At 39.4% G+C, this 23933-nt stretch overlaps 1 protein-coding gene across 1 annotated transcript in view; it reads left to right on the top strand.

The window, feature by feature from the left end:
• Nucleotides 1-21926, top strand: part of LOC111330772 (stabilin-2) — a 48943-nt gene extending 27017 nt beyond the window's left edge. Inside the window, exons 37-72 of the mRNA XM_088762168.1 lie at nt 288-440; nt 722-817; nt 1073-1121; nt 1735-1808; nt 2538-2669; nt 2923-2996; nt 3513-3587; nt 4153-4275; nt 5199-5246; nt 5647-5745; nt 6150-6299; nt 6455-6589; nt 6740-6799; nt 6997-7173; nt 7754-7852; nt 8613-8756; nt 9574-9630; nt 10123-10240; nt 10888-11031; nt 11299-11495; nt 12347-12476; nt 13080-13153; nt 13427-13465; nt 13868-13984; nt 14129-14254; nt 14785-14874; nt 15192-15302; nt 15704-15748; nt 16255-16284; nt 16443-16577; nt 17207-17350; nt 17911-18021; nt 18355-18420; nt 19037-19079; nt 19627-19663; nt 19790-21926. Of these exons, the coding sequence (XP_088618294.1) occupies nt 288-440; nt 722-817; nt 1073-1121; nt 1735-1808; nt 2538-2669; nt 2923-2996; nt 3513-3587; nt 4153-4275; nt 5199-5246; nt 5647-5745; nt 6150-6299; nt 6455-6589; nt 6740-6799; nt 6997-7173; nt 7754-7852; nt 8613-8756; nt 9574-9630; nt 10123-10240; nt 10888-11031; nt 11299-11495; nt 12347-12476; nt 13080-13153; nt 13427-13465; nt 13868-13984; nt 14129-14254; nt 14785-14874; nt 15192-15302; nt 15704-15748; nt 16255-16284; nt 16443-16577; nt 17207-17350; nt 17911-18021; nt 18355-18420; nt 19037-19079; nt 19627-19631 (3470 nt within the window). The 3' untranslated portion in view covers nt 19632-19663; nt 19790-21926. The remainder of the gene's footprint in view (nt 1-287; nt 441-721; nt 818-1072; nt 1122-1734; nt 1809-2537; nt 2670-2922; nt 2997-3512; nt 3588-4152; nt 4276-5198; nt 5247-5646; nt 5746-6149; nt 6300-6454; nt 6590-6739; nt 6800-6996; nt 7174-7753; nt 7853-8612; nt 8757-9573; nt 9631-10122; nt 10241-10887; nt 11032-11298; nt 11496-12346; nt 12477-13079; nt 13154-13426; nt 13466-13867; nt 13985-14128; nt 14255-14784; nt 14875-15191; nt 15303-15703; nt 15749-16254; nt 16285-16442; nt 16578-17206; nt 17351-17910; nt 18022-18354; nt 18421-19036; nt 19080-19626; nt 19664-19789) is intronic.
• Nucleotides 21927-23933: the final 2007 nt, after the last annotated feature.

Raw genomic sequence — 23933 nt, 5'->3', positions numbered from 1 at the left:
TACTGGGTTAATCATGTATCTACCCTCTCGAAAGAAAGAACATTGTATTGTATTGTATTGTATTGTATTATAGAGCCTGGTTGCCGCACATTGCTACCTCTTTGCCATATGGTAACTTGCATAACTTTGCTGGGCACCCAAGCGACGAGAGCCCTCGCACACTCCATAATCATCCTCAAATAGTTTTTAACTGATTTTACTTCTCAGTTTTCAAATGGTGGAGGTTTAAATTGATATTTTTGCTTCATTTCCTCATTATAAACATGACTTTCACCTCTTCTTTTCAGCATGCCCTGGTAATATTTCCAACCCGTGTTCTGGTCATGGCGTTTGTGATGATGGCAAAATTGGGACTGGTCATTGTCAGTGTGATGCAAATTTCACCGGTACAGCATGTGAAGAATGTATACCTGGCAAATATGGAAATAATTGTACAAGTGGTGAGTATCTTTTCAATTAAAATGGACTAAGCAACTTCCTTTTCTTTTACAGGGTTTTAGATTTTGGTTGCACTGAAAAAATGATTGTCTTTGAGGTTTTTCCCAAAGCAGACAAAATGTGGTCAAAGTTTGCAAAAGACGTTGTCTTGTTGGCTCCTAAGTTTAGTGTTAAACCGTACGTTATGTGTTGGCCTTTTTCTCTTACTTAACTCCATGGACCTTCATAAATCATTCAGAGACTCGCATCACTAAAAGGATTTTCTTTTTTCATGTTTTGTTAGAATGCAAATGCATCAATGGAGTTTGTAATGAGGGCATTAATGGAAATGGAGGATGTTTTTGTCAACATGGTTGGAAAGGACCTGTTTGTAATACCTGTAAGTTCATGTGATAAAAAGTGGACAGCCTACTATCCTTTGTTGTGAATGATCTGTTTTGTTGCTCAGCAAAATAAAAATTACAATTGTTGGAAATGAACTGCTTTTAAGATAAACTTTCAAAAAAAAATGCCATTTCAATTTCTCGCAACTCCGCCATCCTCAGGACCCCTTTCTTGCCTTTAACTACCGTTAACAGCCGTCTGTGGTCCATATTTGTATTTTTGAATGTTTTTCATATATATTTCTTCATAGCTGCAAATTTTGACAACTGCCTTCCAACGAAGTGTAGTCGACATGCCACGTAAGTAGCAAAGTTAAGGATATGGATGACCTTTGTAGTGGCCTTTGCAAAACATTGTTAATGACCCACTTTCGGAATGACCACCTTAAACTATTCATCAGTGGAAAGGTTGTGAAATCTACTGTGCTGTCCAAAAGGTTATTGTTTTAGACTGTCAAATTGTTTTGAAAACTGGAGCCTTTTAGGTCGAAGTGAACAATGTCTTTTGAATTATTTTCAGGGTGTTAAATTTGATGGCAAAAACAAAACCTATGTACAACTTCAATTACAGGGCATTGATATGCATAAGTGTGTTGATATGGAGGGTTTGGAAAACAAAAACTTAAATTGAAAAAAACTAGCCCTCACCCTCAGACACGCCCTATCATCATTGTCACCATCGTCGTCGTTATCGTCGTTGTAATGACTATGTTGATATTGATATTAACTTTTTTTTCCTGACTGAATTCATAGCTTTGGGTTCACAAGGTATAATTTGTAAAGTAATGTTTAAAAAGGGAAAGTTTATCCAAAAGTGACGATCTGGTCAACGAAAGGTTTTGACTGGAAAGAAGAAAGTGCACTAGTTATCTTTCAATTATCGGTTCGTAATTTTATTTTATCATTTTACCAGATGCCGTGGACCAAGTGGCAGTGGCAAATGTGAATGTGATGTTGGTTACACAGGCAACGGAACTTACTGCACGGGTCAGTGTTTTGCTCCATCTCTTTAGTGTAGTGTAGTGTAGTGTAATGTAGTGTAGTGTAGTGTAGTGCAGTGCAGTGCAGTGCAGTGCAGTGCAGTGCAGTGCAGTGCACTGTAGTGTAGTGTAGTGTAGTGCAGTGCAGTGCAGTGCAGTGCAGTGCAGTGCAGTGCAGTGCAGTGCAGTGCAGTGCAGTGTAGTGTAGTGTAGTGTAGTGTAGTGTAGTGTAGTGTAGTGTAGTGTAGTGTAGTGTAGTGTAGTGTAGTGTAGTGTAGTGTAGTGTAGTGTAGTGTAGTGTAGTGTAGTGTAGTGTAGTGTAGTGTAGTGTAGTGTAGTGTAGTGTAGTGTAGTGTAGTGTAGTGTAGTGTAGTATAAATATCAGTTGTGGTGAAGGAAGAGACATGGTGACAATATGGCTACCAAACTGGGCACTGGTTCTCTAGGTCCATCATAGAGTCAAGGGCGGATCATTGTGTTTGGTTCATGGAAAAAACAATCTGCTATCACCGTGCCTTTCAGCACCTAAAAGTGTAAATGGGTCAGACTCGTTCCCATTCGCTTCTTCTTGCTAACGAAATGATTGATGGGAAGTATCTAGCGAGCTTGCGTTGCATCAAGGGAAACGTGCCAAAAATTCGAGCTGATCACATTGGTCACTGCTTACTGTAAAAGTAAGTGTGTTCCTTATCAGTTCTACTGGATTACTCATGCACATATTAATTTTTATTTACAGAAATTAATGCATGTGCTGTTAACAATGGTGGCTGTCATCAAAATGCTACCTGTGTTAAGGGTATGACTCTGCCTGGCTTTAGATCCTGTCAGTGTAATGCTGGATTCACTGGAGATGGGTTTGTCTGCTTGGGTTAGTGAAAGATACTTTTTAGTTGATTGGTGCAAGTTCCCCACTTAATTTACATTTTTAGTGGTCTGATATCTTTTAAATCTGTTTTAATAATGAATCGGCGAGGTTCCTTGCTTTTGATTTTATGACATGTACTCTAAAGGAGACCTGGAGATTCGTTCTTTCTCTAGAGACTCCCAGCTAAATTTGGGTGGTTGGCATACGCAGTTCGATCTACTGAACTACAGAACTACTGATATCTTTTCTTGAACAGAAATAGATCCATGTCAGCGTAACAATGGTGGCTGCCACAGTAATGCAACTTGTGCCAGTACAGCACCTGGGCAGGTGAGATGACACTGCACGGTCAGACGCATGCAATTCTAAACAGAATTATAACATAACCAAAGTAAAGCGCGCGCTCTGATTGGTCAATTTAGCGTCCCCCATTTGCCCATGGGTGTACGCTGCTGACGTGAGCAAATGCAAAGACTAATTTTCCGCGCGCGCTTGTTTTTTTCTGGTCGCGTAAGATTTGTTAAATAAAAGGGAACTCTTTAGCTACAATGTATCAATGTTATGTTATAAAACAAATGGTAAACACCACAGCGTACATTATTGAGTTGTGGATGCACTTGGGAGGTTTGCTAAGCACTCAAGAAGCTAGAGTCGCTCGAGGCTATCGCCTCGAGCGACTCTTACGCTTCTTTCGTGCTTAGCAACCTCCCGCGTGCATCCATAACAATAGTGTACGCTGTGGTGTTTACCATTTGTTAATTATGTCATTGATTACTATGAAAATGATTAACATTAACTATTATTATTGATATTATCAGTCTTAAAAGTTTCCTTTAATCGTTTTAGAAAAACTGTTTCTGCAAAAAGTATTTCTCTGGAGATGGTGTTAGTCACTGTTTTGGTGTAAATCCGTGTGAGGTGGTAAGTAACCTCGCTTATCTTTAATGTTGATTACATCTATAAAACCTTGGAATAGATGTTGACCGGCTAGAAGCCCAAACGTTTCGGACGATGGTACAATATAAGCTCCTCTAGTGCCAGTTTTCATTGCTGTTCGTTCATTTATTGGACATTTTAGGCAACGTCTAAGGTGGATTGAGGTTTCTGTCATTACCCAACGTTAAAGCCACAAAGTCAAGTCATTCTTTTCAATTCTCCTTTTTCAATTTCGGTTATAACAATTTTTAAAATTTCTCATCGAATTACTGAATTGTCTAATCATATTCCAATTTGAGATTTCAATTCTTTTTTTAAATCAAAGATGGCAGCCGTCGTGGCTAATGACAACAACTGCCGTCACTTTTATTATAATTGTCTTATAGGGCTCATCAACCACCCACCCCACCCCCTCTCCCCTTTGATTTACAACTCTAATTTTAGGAAGGTTGTGGGTTCAGGGTTTGGAGGATGGGTGTCTAGAAACCCGGAAAACGTTTTTATTTCTTAAACTTGATCCTATTGATATTGTTGTGTGGTTTTTTGTCAGGATAATGGAGGGTGTAGCGACAGAGCGATTTGTCGACAAGCTGGGCCGCAGCAGCAAAGGACTTGCACCTGCAGAAAGTTTTATGTTGGTGATGGCATCAGATGTATTGGTGATCTATCTGAGGTAACGAAAGAATGGCCCTTGAATTGCTTGGTCTGTTAGAGAAACGATAATGTAATCAGTGTAAAGAAAGTTAATTACATTTTGACCGTCACCTGTGGGTGAGATTGGAAATGACGGTTCTGATCTTCACCAGTTAATTGCTTCGGAGGTCGTAGCAGATAAAGAAGTCTAAAATACTTGAACTTTCAACAGGGATTGAATCGGTATATCCCTTCCAGCTGAGCGTTGAGGCAAAATGTAAATGGTTCCTTGTTTCTTGTTTCTTGTAAATGAATACATCACAAATATTTTGTCTAAAATAATAAATATTTTGACCTGTAGATAACATGGTTTGGAAAAATTCAGGCTTTGAAGGTGGCTGAGTGTAGTTTGTTGCTCAAATTTCCAAAACTGACAATTTGATGGAGCAGTGCAAATTGTCTCCAAATCTTACCCGAAGTGTCCACACGCAGTAGCTATTTACCTCGTAGAATAAATATTTCTGAGCTCAACTGGTGTCGCAATTGCAGTTATTGATTGCTTTGTTTTCTTAGGCTTTGAAGCTTGATCCCCAACTGTCGTTCGTTTGTATAGTATTAAATATATTAATCAGTAGTTTCACTAGCAACCTTTGTGGCTTCCCTTGGTGTTGATGTGTGGGATCCCATGAAAATGGATTACCACTCCACCGATGAGCAATCTCGTGATCAGCGGGTAAAAAGGAACAAAGCGTATGCAAGGGTGGGAATGAGTGTGTAAAATGAACATAAAAGTTAGGTGTTAAAATTGAGGGAGCGACTTCTGTAACAACAGCACGCTCGATGGAGCAGTCTCCAAATCTTACCCGAAGTGTCCACCCGTAGTAGTTATTTACCTCGTAGAAGAAAAATTTCTGAGCTCAACTGCTGTCGCAATTGCAGTTATTGATTCCTTTGTTTTCTTAGGCTTTGAAGCTTGATCCCCAACTGTCAGGTGTAGACATGCTACTCAAGGTAAGGCGAAAGTAGCTATTCATTTTCCTTTCCTTAGTTTCATCTGGAAACAGCTTCAGTAGAACATTAATGAACTCCACATCATATAGCCGGTAGAAATATTTAAATATTTTAATAACTTTCCGCCAAGCTGCAATTTTTTTTCAAATAACGAATGTTTTTTTCTGAATTTTTAACCACTGTCCTCTAACGTTTTACTTTCTCAGGTACACGATAGATTTTTCTTCAATTCCCAGTGTACTTCGACTTGCCCATCGATCTTTCAGTCCGCCTCTTTGTCTGTTTTTCTCTCCGTTATTCTAATCGTCAATTTGATTGTTCCAGCCGTACTAACGACTTAAATGTATTTTTCATTATTCTAAGATGACTGAGATGCCTGTGTGTGTATTTTGTTTTCCAGAAAAATGGTCTAGACAAGCTGCTGGCTTCTCATGGACATTTTAACCTCCTCGCCCCAGTGAATGCAGCTCTTGGCAGTTTGCAACAGCAATCTCGCAAGGTACTGATAGTAAACTGACGCACAATGTTAGTGGTACCAGATGAAATACAGCGCCAAGTGCATCAAGTTGAAGTGTTCTCCGAAGCTGGTAGTTTCGTGGGAGTCCTGGGCGGCATGGCCTTAAGAAAAAGCACCTTAAACAGAACCGTTTTACCTTACTAACTTACATATAGATTTATGTCTTCGAAAGAGCACTAAAGAAGTTCGAATTCAAGAGAAGTTTTGGCCTGTCTGCAAGTGTTAAATTTGTATCGTGAGAGACTGAATCAAAAACATGTAGTCTGTGCAGGTCACAGTTATCAACTATTTTCATCATTTATTTATTATTTATTATTTATTATTTATTTATTTAGTATTTAGTTATTATTTATTTACTATTTATTTATTTATTTATTTATTTGCAGCGTCGTAGTGTTCCGTTATCAGCCGAGGAAGAGTTGAATCTTTTGAAATACCTTATCATTGGCTGTTCAACGATCCCCACCAACACTAGTAATGCTTATGCAGCTAACTTTACTACACTGCTTGGAGCAACTATATCAGTAAAAACAGAGGTAACTATCTCTTGGGTTCAGCTAAAGAGCTTTAAGTCCACATTTCAGCTCCTTAAATCTGTTACAAAGTTTTAGACAGGCCTCTGTTGTTTGGTAATAGCCGCGCTGATTCGCTATTTCCTTTTCCTTTGTTAACTGTGCTAAATTTATTCCAGGGGAATATTACATCGATCATCGATCCATATGGCAACATATCCAGAGTAGTTGGAGTGTATGAGTCATCAAATGGCGTGATAATGAAACTGGATAACCTACCCAACCCACCCAAGTCTATGGATAGCACAGTACAAGTATGCAACTAAACGTTTTGAAATTATATTTTGTGAAGTCAGGGTGGCCAACTGACTTGCAATACGGAGGATTGGATCACTTTATCCTACGCCCTCCGCAAATCAATAACTTGTTTCGCTAAAGTTCTTGATGTTCTTTGTTCTACTTAGGGATCTTATATTGACGTGGCTAATAGACTTGGATACAAGGAGTTTGTTAAACTGGTTGAGGTTAGTAAGTGCTTACCGACTCTCACTTAGTTCTTTTCGGTTCTTTTTTATCAAACGATGTGGGGATTTCTTCCTGTAAGCTGTCGTTTCATCCTTTTTCATCACTTACTTCAGTTCATCGCTTACACGTGTTGTAAAAATTGTAGAACTTTGCTTGTTTTCTTATACAACAATGCATGTTATCCTACACTGTACAGCAAGCAGGATTGAAGAACATCCTTGATGTTCCAGTGAATAGACCTGTTCTCATGTTTTGGCCAACTGATGCGGCGATAAAAGCTTTGCCTGGCGACTTGATGGTACGACTGACTGATCCTTCACATCTGGGAGATCTGGCTCGATTTGTAAAATACCACGTTGTAACTCAAATTCATGTAAGTTAATCATTAAACTTAAACAAAGATTAAGAATTCCAACGCTTTGACGTAGGACTAACGCCCGAAAAGTCAGCTTTACAAACTCTGTATGGTGGCCAATTTACGTTATCAACTAAGTTGTTGAAAGCAAATAATTTTGTGTTACCCTCACTCTTCGCAGCACCACAATTTCTTTATGAATTTACCTCCTTTTTTCGTAAGTGAAAATGTCAATATCTCCAAGGTTGGTTTGAAAAAAAAACTCGCAGATATTTGTATTTGGAATTCACAATCACAAGACATGGAAATTAAAAAAAGAAAATCTTCCTACAATTCGGCATTAACTCGTGTCTGCCATACACCAACCACGAAGCAAATTTAGAGACAAAGTTTAATGTTTCTTTTGTAATTAAAGTTTTCTGTACAGGAACCTGATCACAAATGTATGAAGTAAATCGTATTTTTCCTGCAGGCGAAACAACTCGAACCAAACCAATTTACTTAGAATCAAAGTAACTTTTGCTGATGACTGCTTTACGTACTTAAATGTATACCAACTGGTAATCGATGGTCTCTTGAATCAATGCTTTCTTCGCAGTCTGATTTTAGTACCCAGTCCTTCTTGCGAAGTGGCGCAGGGTTAGAATTGCGAACATTTGAAGGAACCAGTTTGTTTGTATCTTGTAAAGGAGGAAAGGTGAGAAAATTGAAAAGTTTTATTGTATCGTTTTGTAGAATAGAAATGGACTACACTTGCCAGAGAAAGCGTATTATTATTATGTGGCCTTCCGCCCACGATTTAAATATGTTCCTGAGTTGCGAACTTCCACGCTTTCATTGTGTCACGATCTCAAATTTATCGGAGAGTCGTGGATCTTCACTAGGCCTGGTACGAAGAAGGTAGCAATTCTGAAGGAAGATCGAAAGTAGTGAACGAAATCACCAAAGTTTGAAGAATTGGGCGATTTTCTCATGCTAGCAGAATAGGCTATTTTCAATATATAAAAATTCAAACTTGTCTCCGAGGCGGAGAGGAATAAGACAAAAGAAATCACATGGGGGCTGAGGGATGAATGATTAATTTCTTTTGTTTTGTTCCCCCAAGCCTCGGAGCCATGTCAGAATATTGATATCTCGAAAATGGCCTATCCCACAAGGTTTTATTCAGTAGTGATGCTGTTAGGAGAAATAAGATGTTCATCGTTTGTAGGGTCAGATTATTCACACATGCTTGATCAATTACCTTTCTGACAACTTCGTCACTCACACAGTTGAAAATTATGGCACAGCACACAAAAGGTGGCAGTTGCCCGTTTTAGTCTTCCAAATGGAAGAAAAAAATCATTACTGCATCGTGCAATGTTGGGTTAGAAACAAGTCATCCCCAGTCCTTCGTTAATGTAAGTACTATCGTAGATCATCGGATAGTTCAGATGAGTCTTCTGTTTTTATTGCAGGGTGATCTTTATGTAAATGGTGACAGCAAGCTTGTTGCAAGAGACATACTCTTCAGTGGTGGTGTGGCTTTTGGAGTGGACACTGCGCTTATTCCTCTTGGATTTGGAGGCAACTGTGATGAGATCCAAGACATTAAAATGACGGTATAGAGCGCTTTTGGATTGAATATTTTTAAACTAAAATCAAAGTAATCGCAACAGCCAATCACAATTGTTGTGAGGAGCCAGTGAGAACTCAAAGTAAAAACAGTTTGCATTTGATTAGCTGAAAGATTGGCGCGAATTTTTTTAACCAATCACAGAGCGCAAGACAATACTATCCCGGATAACTTTCGACCCTCAATTTGAAGTTGCTCTTACCAACTGTTCAAGGGAACAATATTCAGGGAATAATTTTCTTTATACAGTCTTTTGCACATCTATGGGCCTGCAATCTGTCAGAATTATAACCACAATCCTGGCCATAAGTGTTTGGGACAACTTCAAAATACACACACAATACCTTTCCTATATACTCCCTTGTAGTTTTACTATACATGACCTTGCTACCCCCTTTCCCCCCCCCTCTCTCCTCCCCCCTCTCTCCTTCCCCCTCTCTCCTTCCCCCTCTCTCCTCCCCCCTCTCTCCTCCTCCCCCCCCCCCCCACGTTTCACACACTTTTCTCCAAAGTGATGGCCGTTACGAAGGAAGTTTGAATGAACATTGCGAGAGGGAGGGGGAATGGGACTGCCTGGTGAGAAAGACGTGTGGTTTTCCCTTCTCTTCTCAGGTATGTCTAAGATTGCAGTTTCTGTGTGAACCTTTCCTTGGCTTATTATTTTCATATTTATCAATCCCCTCTTTCCAGAAATTTAAATTATTTAACTTCACTCTAAGGCGGCAACGCGCACTGTAGGCAATTTCAACCTCTCCAGTTTACCTGTGTTTGTTTAATTCTTATGAACTATCTTTCCTCTTCAGGGTCAGTGTGGAAATTGTTTCGTTCCTGTGAGCTGTCCACAAGAAACCACCCTTGTTGTGAGTAGTGTATAATAACTGTTACTAACAAGATTTTCAAATAAACCTTCGCGTGATATTCTTGTCAACTCTCTCTATTGATTGGGTTGGAACTGCAGCGTTCACGCTGATTTTTTCTTTTTTTTTTTTTCTTCTCTTTTTTTGCAGCACCTTTATTTATTTTTTTTTTTTGTATGATTGTAACTGTTATTATTTTACTATCCTGTACTTGAGGAAAGAAGGATGGGTCAACATGTTTGTGGGCTCAAAACTGGTAATTTACCTCTCGAAAAAGTTACGGCGTAAAAGAAAAAGAAAACGTCATTTGTCGTAACCACCCGTCAAATATCGAGCGCCAAGGATCGGAAATGTAATAACGGAAAATGATCTTTCTGCATCTTAAAATTAAAAAAAAAAACCGTCTTTAATGCAAGAGGTAACTTTCAATGATTAGAATTGAATTGATATGTGTTCAGGGAAAGAGACATTAAAATATTCCCCTTTCTCCTCCAGGGTGTAACAAACCATAACTGTACCTACAATGGGGACTTGTTGGGATGTCAGCCCATCTGTTTACAGCGTCAACGACTTAGGAGATGCTGTAAAAACTTTTATGGACCTGATTGCGTGGGTAAGGTATCCCCTCCTGTAAATGTGCTCTTTTTCTGCAATTTATCAGGTTATTGTGGATATTTTTTTAAAATAGATTTTTGTCTCAAATGATATAGCTGCGGTTCTTTATTATACTCAAAGTTGCCTAACCTGGGTTACTTGATACGATCTCTAAAATGGAGTCAAGTTCCATGGTAGTGAGCGAAGTTAATCGGGCTTTGGTTCTTTGTTGTTGTTGTTGTTGTTGTTGTTGTTGTTGTTGTTGTTGTTGTAGTCGTCCTTCAACAGTGACACCCTACTAGACTCAAAAGCCTTTCGCTTGCCGAGAAAAAAGTTTCAGGCGGCAATAACTCTCGCTTGTCACTTTTGAACTATCCTATATATGGCTTAGCAAAACAGAAATAGTTCCGTATGCGCTTGCTACAAGATCAACCACGACTGCACTAATTGCACCAATTTCATCATTTCTCCAAAGTACAGATTTCGAGGAGTTTTTGGTAGCTTTGTCATTAGAGCATCAGACCGCACAAAGTGTAGGTTTCCTCCTCGAGTCCTTGTAGGGACTCAGATTTTTCTATGTTCCTCCATAGTGATTCACTCATTGTTTAAGTCAGCGTCAAATTCAAACTCTGTCATGTTTTAACAGTGATTGTACTCTTGCTACAGCATGCCCAGGTGGTGTTCAGATGCCTTGCAGCAGGCGTGGCTTGTGTATCGATGGAGTGACAGGGAGTGGCCAGTGTGTGTGTTCAGCGCCTTATAACGGCACAGCTTGTGAACAATGTGTGGATCACACGGAGTCCTGTCCAGGTACGTAATAATCCACTTTCTTTTCTTTTCCACCATTAACACGGGGTGACCAAAAAATAATCTCTCCTTGCAATTTCAATACGACTATAAGCGGAAATGAGATGAGAAGGAAAAAAAAAGTCAAATATGGCAAGGCTTGATTGAGCACTAATCTCGCGGAAGGGTATGCATAAAACAAGTAATTTAGGGCTTTCTCTCTTTACAATGTATGGATGTAATTAAGAATAATTTGTAATTTCTTCTGTTCTTTTATCTCTTCTCTTTTAGCACCGTCAGTGGATTGTAAGACAGACAATGGTGGCTGTCACGTGTTCGCCACCTGCACTCAAACTGCCCCGAATCGTTTGACGTGCTCGTGTAAATCCGATTACCAAGGAGATGGATATTATTGCCAAATGACTGACTTGTGTGCGAGTGGCAATGGCGGGTGTGGTGAAAACGCAACCTGCTTGTTTACAGCACCAGTAAGTACGCAGAAACCACCTTTGAAGTCACAGTAGTCGCTGTCAGGAGCCAATTACCCGGAGCTTCCATCTTCCATACTGACCCTCTGAGCCAACCCTATCCCGTATCTTTCTATTTTTAGAAGCACCTCCCACGGCGGTTTTCGCGGGTGTTTTTATAATAGCCAACCATAAGAGAGCTGTCGTCTCTATTGTGTTACGTCTCTATTGTGTCACTTGCAGGCCGCACGAAATTATTTCAATAATGGCGGAAAGCGCGGAAAGATTAAAGAACCCCCGCATATATCTCAGTTCTAAAAATTAAAAGATACGGGACAGGGTTGACTCGAGGGTACAACTGAGATGGAAGCTCCGGCTAATGGGCTCCTGTCGCTGTCTAGTATTGTGGCTCAAGTTGTTTGCTCTCTTACCGACCCACACGGCAGGCTTAAGCTGGAAGATGTTCCCAGCTGACGAACACGGCATGTATCATGAAGATTCGTCTGAACAATTGGTAAACAAGTCCTAATTTGTTCCCTTACGAACAGGGGTGATGAAGTATATAGAAGTTTCACGTGGACTGCAAATCGTAAACTTAAAATACTAAGGGAAGATATTTCAAGACGCACAAGCTGAGAAGTGGTTTAATTCCTTTGATTTTACAGGATATATACTTCACCTCATTTTAGGTTTCAGGTAGAGCCCTGAAGTGTCTCCAAGTCGATTTTCTTCAGTTTGCTGTCCCTTTTTCCCGTTATTTTTGCTCTTCTCTTAAAAAAAAAAAGAAAAATGACTCTCAGAAACTGACCAATCCAGATGCATCTAACGCTACTACGATTTCCTTGAAACAAAAGTTAACATTTTCTTTTCAGGGACGAAAGCGCTGTGTATGTAAAGCAGGCTTTTACGAAGTAGGCTCCAGCTGTCGTGCTCACCGGCCAATGTCACCTTGCGCCATAAACCATGGTGGATGTTCTGTTCATGCTAACTGTATTGATAACGGTAACGTGTCATTTTGTACACTCTATTTGCCTCCTCGGCAAAGTTGTACGCACTTGGCTTAGCAAGCCAGTGACCTGCTCTTCTTACGAGGCACCTCTAGCTAGATTGTCCCGTAAAAACCTATGTTGACCAGAGCTGTCAATGAGTTTGAAAGTAGAAGGCAAATAAGAAGATTGGGTAGCCAGGTTGTCGTGGACGCCGTGTTTTTTCGTCAGATCACATGAACTACTCAGTAATAATATTCAAGGCGTTCCACGAAATTTGCTCAGAATTTTAAGCAAATTCTGAACGTAGAATCGATTGATTAACTTTTCTGAGTTCGACATCTCTTCAGCTAAATTCAGTTCTCATTTCATGATAATTTTGTTGTATTGAAATAAAATCTGATCTCTTTTTGAAAGCAGTTCAAGTAACAGGGCTGTGGTATAGCAGCGCCCGGTGGCCCCTGGCGTCTTACTTTTGCTCTTGGGCGACTCAGGAATCCTAGTTTTTTCATAAAAAGCATGTGCTGGGCACTCTGGATTTCAGCTTCAGAGCACTGGGCTCCCTTCAATTTTTCTTAGAGCACAGCATTGAGTAATGTTTATTCATTTTGAATTGCAGGTGCAGTGGCCAGCTGTGCCTGCCGCATTGGTTTCGCTGGAGATGGCTTTTCCTGTGGAGGACCCATTTTAAATGTAAGCAGATTTTTTCTCTGTCTCTAACCCTTTCCTTTCCCCCCCCCCTCCTTCTCCCCCTCTCCCATCCCCCCTCCCCCAGCTCTTGTTTTCTGTGCCTTTCCCATTGGTCCTCATGATAAATCCCAATGTCTTTAGATCTTTTTGCTTTGAACGCTGCTCATTTTGGAAAGAATTTTGTTGCCATGATGTCGAATTCTCATAACAAGAGTTTTACTCTTAAAGCCAGGTTAGGGTTTTTCATTAAGTTGATTGTTTCTCTTTGCTTTTTAGGTCCTCAAGGAAACTCAGAACGCCACTGAATTCTACAAGGTATTACTTTTTTTTCGGTCAAAGAGCAAAATAATCTTTCGTATCATTCTTTTCGCCAATTAGCCTTTTAAAAGGAGGAGCGAGGTAGCGTTAAAAGCTTATGAACATACGCGGGCTCCCCAGTTTTTTTTTATTTAGGCTTATCTCTGGTCTATCATCCATTCCCTTGGGAGAAATTTATTTCTTTACAGAACCAAAAACCCAGGATGGCCAAACTGAGCGCTCGCTCGTTAAAGATGCGCCCGTAATGATCTAGCCCATAATATGGTGTTACGGAATGATTTTCAATGGTTTTAATGGATTATCTTATCAGTTACGAACTTTCATTTTGTTCATAACAGATGAGTTAGTTAGGTCTGTGATATATCAATGGCTTACTTTTTGCTTTGCTGGTAACTTCAGGCGCTCTACCATCTGAGTAGTCTCAGTACAGAGGTATCATTTTTGTACCAAGACCTGGCGTCCTTATCCAAATCCTTCACAGTGTTTGTTCCTGTAAATAGTGCGGTTCACAACAAGGTGACAGTCATTGCATTGTTTCTTTACAAAGTTTTCCTTAAATTCGTCATACTTGCTGTGTTCCATAGTTACTCTGAGAAAAAAAGAGTCGAAAGTGGAAACAAGTTTTCGATGATATTCCACGTGTTTTTCTTACTTCCGCAGAAATTTACGCTGTATTATTTGAAGAATCACATCGTGTCCGGAAGGCATCCATTGAACAATATAAATGACGACTTAACGATGACAACATTGGCTGGATCTGAACTTCACATTAAAAAGCTGAGAAATGTGAGATTTACAAACTAGACGAGTGTACCCAACTCCTAATCATTCGCTCTGACGAAGGGCTAACGCTCGAAACGTCAGCTTGATAAAACTGCAGCACCACAGTTTCCTTAGAATCTTGCCCTTATTATTCATTTGCCCTACTAGATTAGCTTGCTTGGCGAGTATTACCTTAGCAACAGTAGCCTGCTGTAAACGCGAATGATGATTTTGAAGGAAAATTTGGTGAGCTTGAACCAAATTGACCGTACCTACTCCTCCCATTGCTCAATATTCCACTGCTCGTTCGCACCGCGCATTATTTCCCGCGCAACTTTCCCGCGCAACTTTCCCGCGCAACTTTCCCGCGCAGGTTAAGAAGTGGCATCCTTTTCTAAGTTGCCAAAGATCGTGAGAGAGTTTTACGTTTTATTATTCGAACTGTAATTTGCTCTGTTACGTGTACCTAGAGCAATTCCTGGTGCTAACCAAGAAGTTATCCTCAGAAATTAGGTTTTGTGTCATAGTGACCCCTGTTTTTTATTTATACTTAGGGAGAAATAGTCGTGAATGGTGTCGCTCATGTCAAAGGAGACCTCCCTGCAACAAATGGTCTTCTACATTTCATTGACCAGATGATACCGGTAAGTAAATAAATGACTTATTGACTCTGATATTAACCAATAAAATGTCACCAAAATATTTAGGTGTGTTGGAATTGCGCGTTAACCAGGGGGTAAGGGTAGTTGCTAAAATAAATTAATTGACAGTCGATATATTGAAATAAGTCGTTATATTATTTGTGAGTCGTATTCGCAAAATAGCAAAATGTTGATGGATGATAGAATTTAATTCCTGTTTGGAAATAGGTTTTTTGGGGATCATAATTTGATAGCAATTTTGCACGCCACACTTTTTGCGAGTCCTTTGCATTTGATATTTGAACATGATTTTTTCACAGTATGTTGGACCTACTCCGCCTGCTACCCCAGTAGAACCAACCAGACGAACAGAACCAGGAACAGAACCAGCCACAGAAACAACCACAGAAACATCAGGAAAACCAACCACGGTATGTTTCAATCACTTTTTTCCACTCGCGTCGAAGAGAATAGATCCACTTTTGTCGCCGAGGATGCATGCAGTCACAAGCGTTACATTCTTTGTCGTAAATAACAGCTCGACTTTTATCGAGGATGCAGTCACATTTACGTTTAAACTCTAAATTTACAATTCCACTTGGAAGTTAAAGAAAAAAATTGACCTCTGTTCATATTCTCCCGTTCACTCCAAAACACGTTTCTCAGTCCAAGTGTCTAAGTAGCCAAGCCTGCGAGCTTGCAGCCGGACCTCTAGCTAGTTTCCAGTTTCTACAGTTCAAACTCGCGGAACTCCGCGACAACTACCGACAGTCAAACTCGTGTCCAACTGAAGTAGCGTGTCTCGTGTTTTTAACCTTTTTTTCACTTATAGAAAAAGACAACGAGAGAAACAACAGCTTCAGCGGTTGGACCCAAGGTACTGATATTTTTAATGTGGTCTGGGGAAATGTCTAAAATTTATTGGAAAAAACTGTAGGGGGGGTGAAGAGAAATTAAGGCAAAGGGTAATCGTAGGCACAGTCAGGCCTTCAGCTGGTGTGGAAGCATCTCTGTGTAGGGTAAAAATAATTTGAATATATAAACAAAGTTGAAATGGTAAATTGGCCACCGTAACGATTACAAAAGCTGACGTTTTCGAGCGTTAGTCCTTCGTCGGAGCGAATGTAGGGTAAAAATGCCTGACGTTTGTCTAGAAATTATTCCCTTTTTTTTTAATTTTGAAATCGCTACAAACTTTTCCCTATGGGAACTGCTGAAAACAGAAAAAATTTCATTGTTCACCTCCATAGTTTCTGCTTTCACCTCACAAATACGCTTCCAGTTTTTTTCCAATCTTCCACAGTAGTTTCTTATCTTATCATATCGTTCTTTGTCAAATAACTCCTTTATTCTTTTAATCTTTTATGACTTTACTTTTTTTAGAGTGGAGGCGATAGTGCTGCAAGAAAGAAGGTACTGTTTTGTTTTATTGTTGTTGTTGTTGTTGTTGTTGTTGTTTTTAGTTGTTCGTTAGTTTGTGTTTTTGAAACTTTATGAGGTTTCCAACCTCATTTTAACTTTAATTTTGTTCCTTTCTTTCTTTCTTTGTTTGTTTTTTTTTTTTGTCTAAGGAGAGAGATGCTATTGGTAGAGGAGCTATTGCTGGTATCATCATTGGTATCATAATATTTGTGATGGTGATCGCTGTGTTAGTGTACTTTGCAAGAAAGAATGGCTTCCCTTCCCGCCGAGCATTTTACAAAAAGGTAATTGACCGTTGGTGAAGAGAAATTAAGAAAATTCGGAGCTTAAAATAAAATACTTCATGGCTTCTCCTTGAAAGGAGTCTGGGATCGTATTTCTTTTCCTTCGCTCTGTTCTGTAATTAGTAGACAACAGTTGCGTTTCCCTCTCAACCAACCAAAAAATAAAACTAAGCACGACCAAATTATTTGCGCTTTTTCATCTTCCAAGCTTCTAACATCCTCGTGATAGAACGCTTCTCGATTGAGGGTCATAAAACCAAAACCAAATTCATCACATTGTCCAGTCAGAAATAAGGAAAATACTTTGAAGAGCCAATGAGAACTCAAAGCATAAACAACCAATCGGCATAAAGCGCAGGAAAACGCAAACGACTAAGTAAAGATTCGTCTGATTGGTCGAGAGAGTGTGGCGCGAGTTTTCTGGATCAATCACAGAGCAGAGCAGAGTAAAGCATTGAATCCCGTATTACTTTCGACACTCAGTTAAAACATTGCCGTATTTGGCCTCTGTTATGGTTACCGATGGTAATTCATTTGGGTTTGGTTTCATGACACCAAGTCTAAAAGCGTCTTTTTGGAGCACCTATCTCGTCTTTGTGAAGTAATTTCTAATGTCCTCTGTTTCTTAGCATGCAGACACTGTGCAGTTTAGTAACGAAGCTTACAATGAACATTCCATGATGTCATTTGATAATGCTCTGTTTAATAACATGGAGGACCCGGTGCAAATGCCTCCACTGGACATACCCATTGACGATAAACATCCTCTACAGGTATGTTAAGGGGGGGACCGCCACGGTTACGAGCTGAAGACAGATTTGGTGCCAAGCTGTAATTAATCGCATCTTTGTCAGAATAAAGTTCCTGAGTTTGATATCAGTTCAATATCATTTGCGTCATTTTTTATTGATTATCGGGTTATTGATTTCTTTTTATTTATTTATTTATTTATATAAATTTAATTCCTTGTTTTGTTGTTGTGTATCACACGCCATATTTATCTTGTAGTTCTTTAGTGGGAATTTAGAGGAATAGAACTTAGACGCTTGAAGTAGAGACAATTCTATTGAGAAGAAAAATTAATGGGAAAATCATCAGAGAAATAGTTAAAGCAAAGTTGTTGGAAAAAGGATTTCATAAATATTTAACCGTGTTTTGAATTTTAAAAGCTAGCCAAATATTTAGAAAAGCACAAGTTTAAAAACTCTGGTCCAGTATTTTTCTTTTTGTCAAAAGCTTTTTCAAAGGAAAGGGAATGGTAAGTATTTTTGGTACCATAGCAGAGTAAATTATGTAAGGATTGCTAGTAAGTTGTGCTGCTTTTTTTTCGCAGGATTCAGGGGAACAACACCTCGATTTTGACAATCCACTCTATCGTGAAATGACCGGTTTGGACCTGCCACAAAATCCAAATGACATATTTTTCTTGCCTGACTCTAATACGGTACGTTATCTTATAACAATAGTAAATTTTAGGGGATATACCAGCTACTTAAATGTTTCTACAGTAGTTGGTTTTGCTTCGCCAGAGTAATGATGGTGTACTCGGTGTAGCAGGCCTTTCCGTTTCCATTTATCCATGTGGGTGAGTCCTTGCCGGAGCGGAAACCGTAGGTCAGAGCAGGGGGGCGGAAGGGAGCAAAAAAAGTGACGGGTGGGAGGGGGGGAGATTCTTGCAAAAGTTCCACGCGTAACGGTAGATTTTGATTTTGAGGTGAGTTTTCTGAGTTTTTATGTACACGTTTTTGTTAATTTTTTTTCTACTTTATTTTTGCAGGCATCGTCTGATACAGGAGGCAAAAATTTTTCCAACCCGTTCTACAATGAAAAAAGGACTGTAAAGGTAGACATAAAAACATTTCTGATAACTTTGAGAACTTACGGTGCTAACCATTGGTCGGAAATGGCCAGCCAAACTTGTTTATTCAATATCAATTTTTTTTTATGGTATCAGTTTTAAAATTTCCAAAATGTTTAGTATAGACTCCTAAGTAAAAGACAGTGCAACTCAAAGATTTGCCGGTTTGGTGGATCAGTCCCCATTTCAGGATGTCACGCAACGACACTTTTCGTTTATTGCGTGACAATCTTGAAACTGCAGCAACGGAAACTATCGTGCAGCTTGCTTGATTACGCACACGCTGAAGATATTCCCTAATTTTTGCAGACCAACAACAAAATAACATATATTTGGTGCTATTGGTATTGTCACCCAGTTACTGTGTTAACCATCCCACTTGCTGCTGATTTGGAGTGACGGGGGGGAGGGCAGGGTAACGATCGCCTTTTCTAACAAGTTTCGAAAAGGTTAAGTTACTACGTTTGTTTTAAGTGATAGTCAGGGACGCTCCCCAACCCACCCCTATCCGGTGCGTTCCCCAACCCTTCCCCTACACCCACTTCTTTCGCACCTCAAGATCTGGATCCACTACCTAATCAACTTTATTTTTTCTTTTCAGTTTAACCTAGACCCCCAGTATCTTCCAGGTGGAGAAGACACATGTAAGTAACCCTTTGGGACTCACAAACGGGTACACTCTGTTGTCTCTTACATGCAGTAATGACGTGGAGAGTTTTATGAGTCCTTTACACCCTAAGATCAGTATGCATATTCTCCATACTGTTCTCTATACATTTCCTAAGGTGCTGCAAAGGAGAATTTGTTTAACAATCATGTTTTCCAGTTAGTAATAATTTCCTTTATTCTCGTGACCTTAATGTAGGTTCAGGGTGATGTTGTAGCCAGAAATTATGTGCTTATCAGACTTGGGGTTAAACAAAAAGTTTACAAAACTCACACTCGAATGAGAGAAAGGGAGGGGAAAAATGGTATCATACTGAAAGGCAACTCTTGTCCTAGCACAGGATTACATAAGTGAGAATGGTTTTGTAGAAAGACAAAAAAAAGTCATTAACTGTATGAACAATCGTGTGGGAATAAGACTTTTGAAAAATATTATTTGTGATTAGGCCCTGCGCTCTAAAATGGCGTAATTAAAATACTGATTCACTTTTGCGATGCCTAACTTGTTGCTTCATTTAATTTTAGGCTAAGCTAGCTGTTTGGTTATACGGAGATAACAGTGGTAAGCTCTTTTTTTTTCCTAATAAACGTAGAAAAGCAAATGTTAGTTGGCCGCTAAATTTTCCAATCGCAGCGTGCGTATCAAATAGTAGATTTATCACGTTACTTTTATCATTTTACTTTCCAGGTTTTCCGCTGTTGCTGGTCAAAGTTGAAGGGACAGTTAGTAACGAGAGATATACTTTTGTGCCATGAGTATCGTTAAGTTAGTTAAATGTTTACATGCTTTCATTTTTTGGTTCCTTTTTCCACTGACATGTAAATGTTGTGTTGATCTTCTGGTTTTTTTTTTTTTTTTCGTTTTGTGTGGTTTTTTTCCGTCAGTTATGCAAACTAAATTTTAGATTTGCAAGGATGCCTCGAATTGCCGCAACCCCCGGATTTTGATGATGCTATGTAAACACGGAAAAAGTCCTCTTTTGCATAAATGTGTTATCCCCCCCGTCACTCAATTGGCTCTATATTTCTTTTGTGCAAATCTAGTACTTGTTTCAGGCTGAAATAATGCGTGGATATTTAACACTTTGAAAGGATTATCAGATTTTAAAGATGCTAGTCACGGTGTTGTACAAATTTTCTGTGTAGTTAAGTATGCAATTTTGTCTTTTTTCTTTATAATTGACGAAAATGTTAAAGTAATAACTTATTTTTTTTTAGGATACTGTAGCACTCACTTAAAAAACAAACAAACAAACAAACAAAAAAGCTAAACAAAACCCAATTAAAACAGAAACAGAACCTTACAATGTTCAATGCAACGTTGGAAGTACACCAGGTACTATTTAATGTTAAAAATGGCAGCGATTTTAACTCCAGGAGGCCCCTCGTCGTGCACGATTAAGGTAGTCAAAAATAGCGACCGCTCAAAATTAAGGAGAGGGTGGTTGCTTAGGGGATTTTAAAAGTAATCCTAAGGGCTCTCTAGAAGGGTTAAGTCAATCAATTGAAAACGGGCGTCTTATAATTAAAATAAAGTGTATTGTTTTTATACAGTATTCTACAGCACGATAGGATCAAGCTGATAGACGGAATTGACGAGTAGTTTTTAATTGAGAATCGAAAGTTATCCGAGGTTTTTTTTTTTTTTTTTTTTTTCCTTTGGTTTATTTTGCTCTTTGATTAGTCCAGGAAACCGCATGGGTTGTTTGCGTCAGCTAATTTGGCGAATTGGGATTGGTGATTGGTAGATCCCCCATGTGTTGACCTAATATGGGAGTGATTGAAAGTAACTTATGGGGATTCCCTTTGGAATAACCCTTTTTCAGAAAGTGAGTCTCTTAGCCTGATTCTATTACGCTGTCCAGTGTATGTTTTTTAAATATTTAAATAAAGCAATGTCAGGTGTTTCTGTGCCTTGACTTCTTGCAAAACGTTTTGTACATTTAGGTAGATTTGTCACATGGGGGAATTACAAGCCACAAGGTGTTGAAATTTTTTAAACATTTTACTTGACATGATTAAATGGTAATGGAGACGTTTTTTTTTCTCCAAAGCTGATTGAATTCAGTTGATTTCTTTTGAAAAAAAAATTTCGTTTTCACTGATTTAGTCGCAGTTTAAAATATATGATGTATGCAGAAGCTTGGCTAAAAGCTAGATCGAGCGGAGAAAAGGCAGAAAAAGAATCTGTTAAGTTCACAGAGCCGATACGATTCACCAAAGTTGTAACCTTAATGGCTTGGTAATTTGTGACAAAGATGTGAACCCAGGAGATACATTAGCCTTTACTTATTAGTAATAGCCCATTTCCGAATTGCCTTGAGCCTCATTTTCAAAGCGAGTCCTGGTGCTCATCCTTTCGTATGGTAATAAGTTTTCATTCACATGCAAATTAAACTCATTTTCATACGTGTGGTTGAGCACCAGGCCTCGTTTTGAAAAAGAGGCCAAACGTAATTCGGAAATGGCCTATATTCTCCCTACAGTGAGCGGTGCAATGCCTATCATGTTTGTACGATTGGATCAACTGATAATTCCCGATATCGTAAGGAGAAATTCTGTCTTGATCACTCAAGGGAGTAACAGGGCCAACTCGTGAAAGCCAGTTGTATCAGCGAGAATTATCTCAGACGCGCTTTGAGGCTGTCTTTATAAAGTTATGTTTGAGAAATAAAATGCATATGATGTATATGTGCCTTAAAGCTACAAGCATTAAAAGCTTCAAATCTGTAAAACAAGTTTACAGATGATTAATGTAGTTTACTCTAAGTTCAAAATAAATTAATTCAAATCAAAGGCAGAAGTTGAAGGAATAGTTTTTTTTTTTTTTTTTTTAAATTGCGTTGTAAACTCAATAAAATTACGTTCTCGGTCAAACTCTTCATTTTATTAACAAATGACGTTCTTTCGCCATTTTTTTGAGCGGATAGGAAAAGCACCAACACACCCATCAACAAGAAGCAGGTGGTGGCTGAAAAGCATGGAAGAATATGCCATTCAATGTCAAAATATACACTTTTATTGGGATCAATGTCAGTGTCTGTGCACCTACCCACCCCTCCCCTAGCCCAGCATTTATCCTACCCTGTTATCAGGTGACTATTGTGGTGTCAGGGGAGGGGTGGGTGCACAGAAAAGGTATAAGAAGCCCGCCGTAAAGAAAAGCGAAAAACACAAAAACGAAGCAAAATATACCCCCAGCGCCGCGTGAGTTCTGGAAAGCAGCCCTCTCTTCGTCAATCTCGTGTTGCGGCTGCACGGAATCCAAACGGTGCCAAGATATCTTCCTCGCTGTTGCCATAGATTTGGCGCGACGGATTTCGATGAGGAAAATGAAGAGCTCATTGTCTCAGGACGGGGAATTTAGAATTGGGTTTTCGAAAAAGTGAGACGACGGAATTTCGTTCTTTTCCTTTCTCTGTGACTTGGACAACCGTTTATTTTGTTGCCTAGAAGATAAGTTTGTAAATTCACAGGTGCATTTGTGCGTTTTCCGGAAACAATGTTTTTTGTTATGAAATGAAAAGAAGGAATGCTTGTTAACAGGATCAGTCGCTCAGCAGCGAGAGGCTCCTATGATAATCCTTATCCCGTAAAAAGTCTATCTCAATTAGGGAACAATAGCCATTGCATATAGCCAATGCTCTCCACTTCACCATAATTTTTTCTCTTTAGAGGAAGGCGTTTTTAAAACGAGGAAAGGGAAATTAAAGAAAAGAAGACGGGTAAGCGAGAAACAGATCTTCGAGTGAAAGCAATATTTCAACGTTGAAATAGCAAATAATTTTTTTTTCCTCGTTGCGTGGTTTCCTGCATTCAAAAGTTTCTCTCTTCTAAAAACTTAGCTCGTATACACTTCGGAGGCCTCTCTAAGTTAATTTCGTCTTTTTTCCTACTGGCTCACGTTCACATGGTGACAGGTTGTGCCGTGTTAAACAAGGCAAGAAGGTAACGTCAACAAGTCAGGCTTTCGGGGTTCGGCTAGCTTTCGTGTAACCAGCACGTACCCGCCTCCCGGTTAGCTCAATTGGTTAGAGCGCTGGACTGTTGTGCGGGAGGTCGAGGTCGATGGTTCGAGCGCCGGCCGGACCAACACTCAAGGTCTTAAAATAACTGAGGAGAATGTGCTACCTTTCTATAATTAATATCAAGAAATGGATAGACATTCTAGTCTTCTCGGATGAGGACGAATAAACCGTAGGTCTCGTCTCCTGCATCTATGAATTAGTCAATTTGGTTAGGCAGGGGACGTTAAAGAACCCACTCACGAGATTACTGTGATGTGGTCTGGCCTGTTTATTGGGAATTGGGGGGAGGGGGCATCTTCAAATAAGTTTCCTTCGATTGTTTGTAAACTGCTGATGCAGTCTGGCCAAAGTCCCCCGAAAAGTGTTGTGATGCGCATTTGATCATAACCACATGTTAATTTGCGCAATATAAATATTCAATTATTATTATTATTATTATTATTATTATTATTATTATTATTATTATTATTATTATTACCCTCCCACGAGGAGAATTGTCTTTCCCTCCCATCCAATTCTCTTCGAACTCTTCTCAATCTTACACTTTGGGTACCTGTAAAAATGGTCCTCAAAGTCTGAGCTGTAATGCAATTTTTAGCAAGGTTTCTTGTTCCAATGGATCTGAACTTAAGAAGAAGTAATCTCTCAATTCGTCAGAAATATTTGAAATTCCAACGTGTTATTTCATTTCCGCTTCCTGTGAATGAAATTTTCGCGGGAAGCCAGACTCAAGGGAAGTCACGCTTTCACGAGCCATATTAGGCAAGCTATTGTTCTGAGGTTCCGCCGGTCGTCCTGCCCTGT

This window comes from Stylophora pistillata, chromosome 5 (assembly GCF_964205215.1).
Source record: "Stylophora pistillata chromosome 5, jaStyPist1.2, whole genome shotgun sequence".
NCBI classification, from domain to species: domain Eukaryota; kingdom Metazoa; phylum Cnidaria; class Anthozoa; order Scleractinia; family Pocilloporidae; genus Stylophora; species Stylophora pistillata.
Note: the sequence above shows the minus strand (reverse complement) of the source record. Positions and strands in the feature narration are given on the sequence as shown.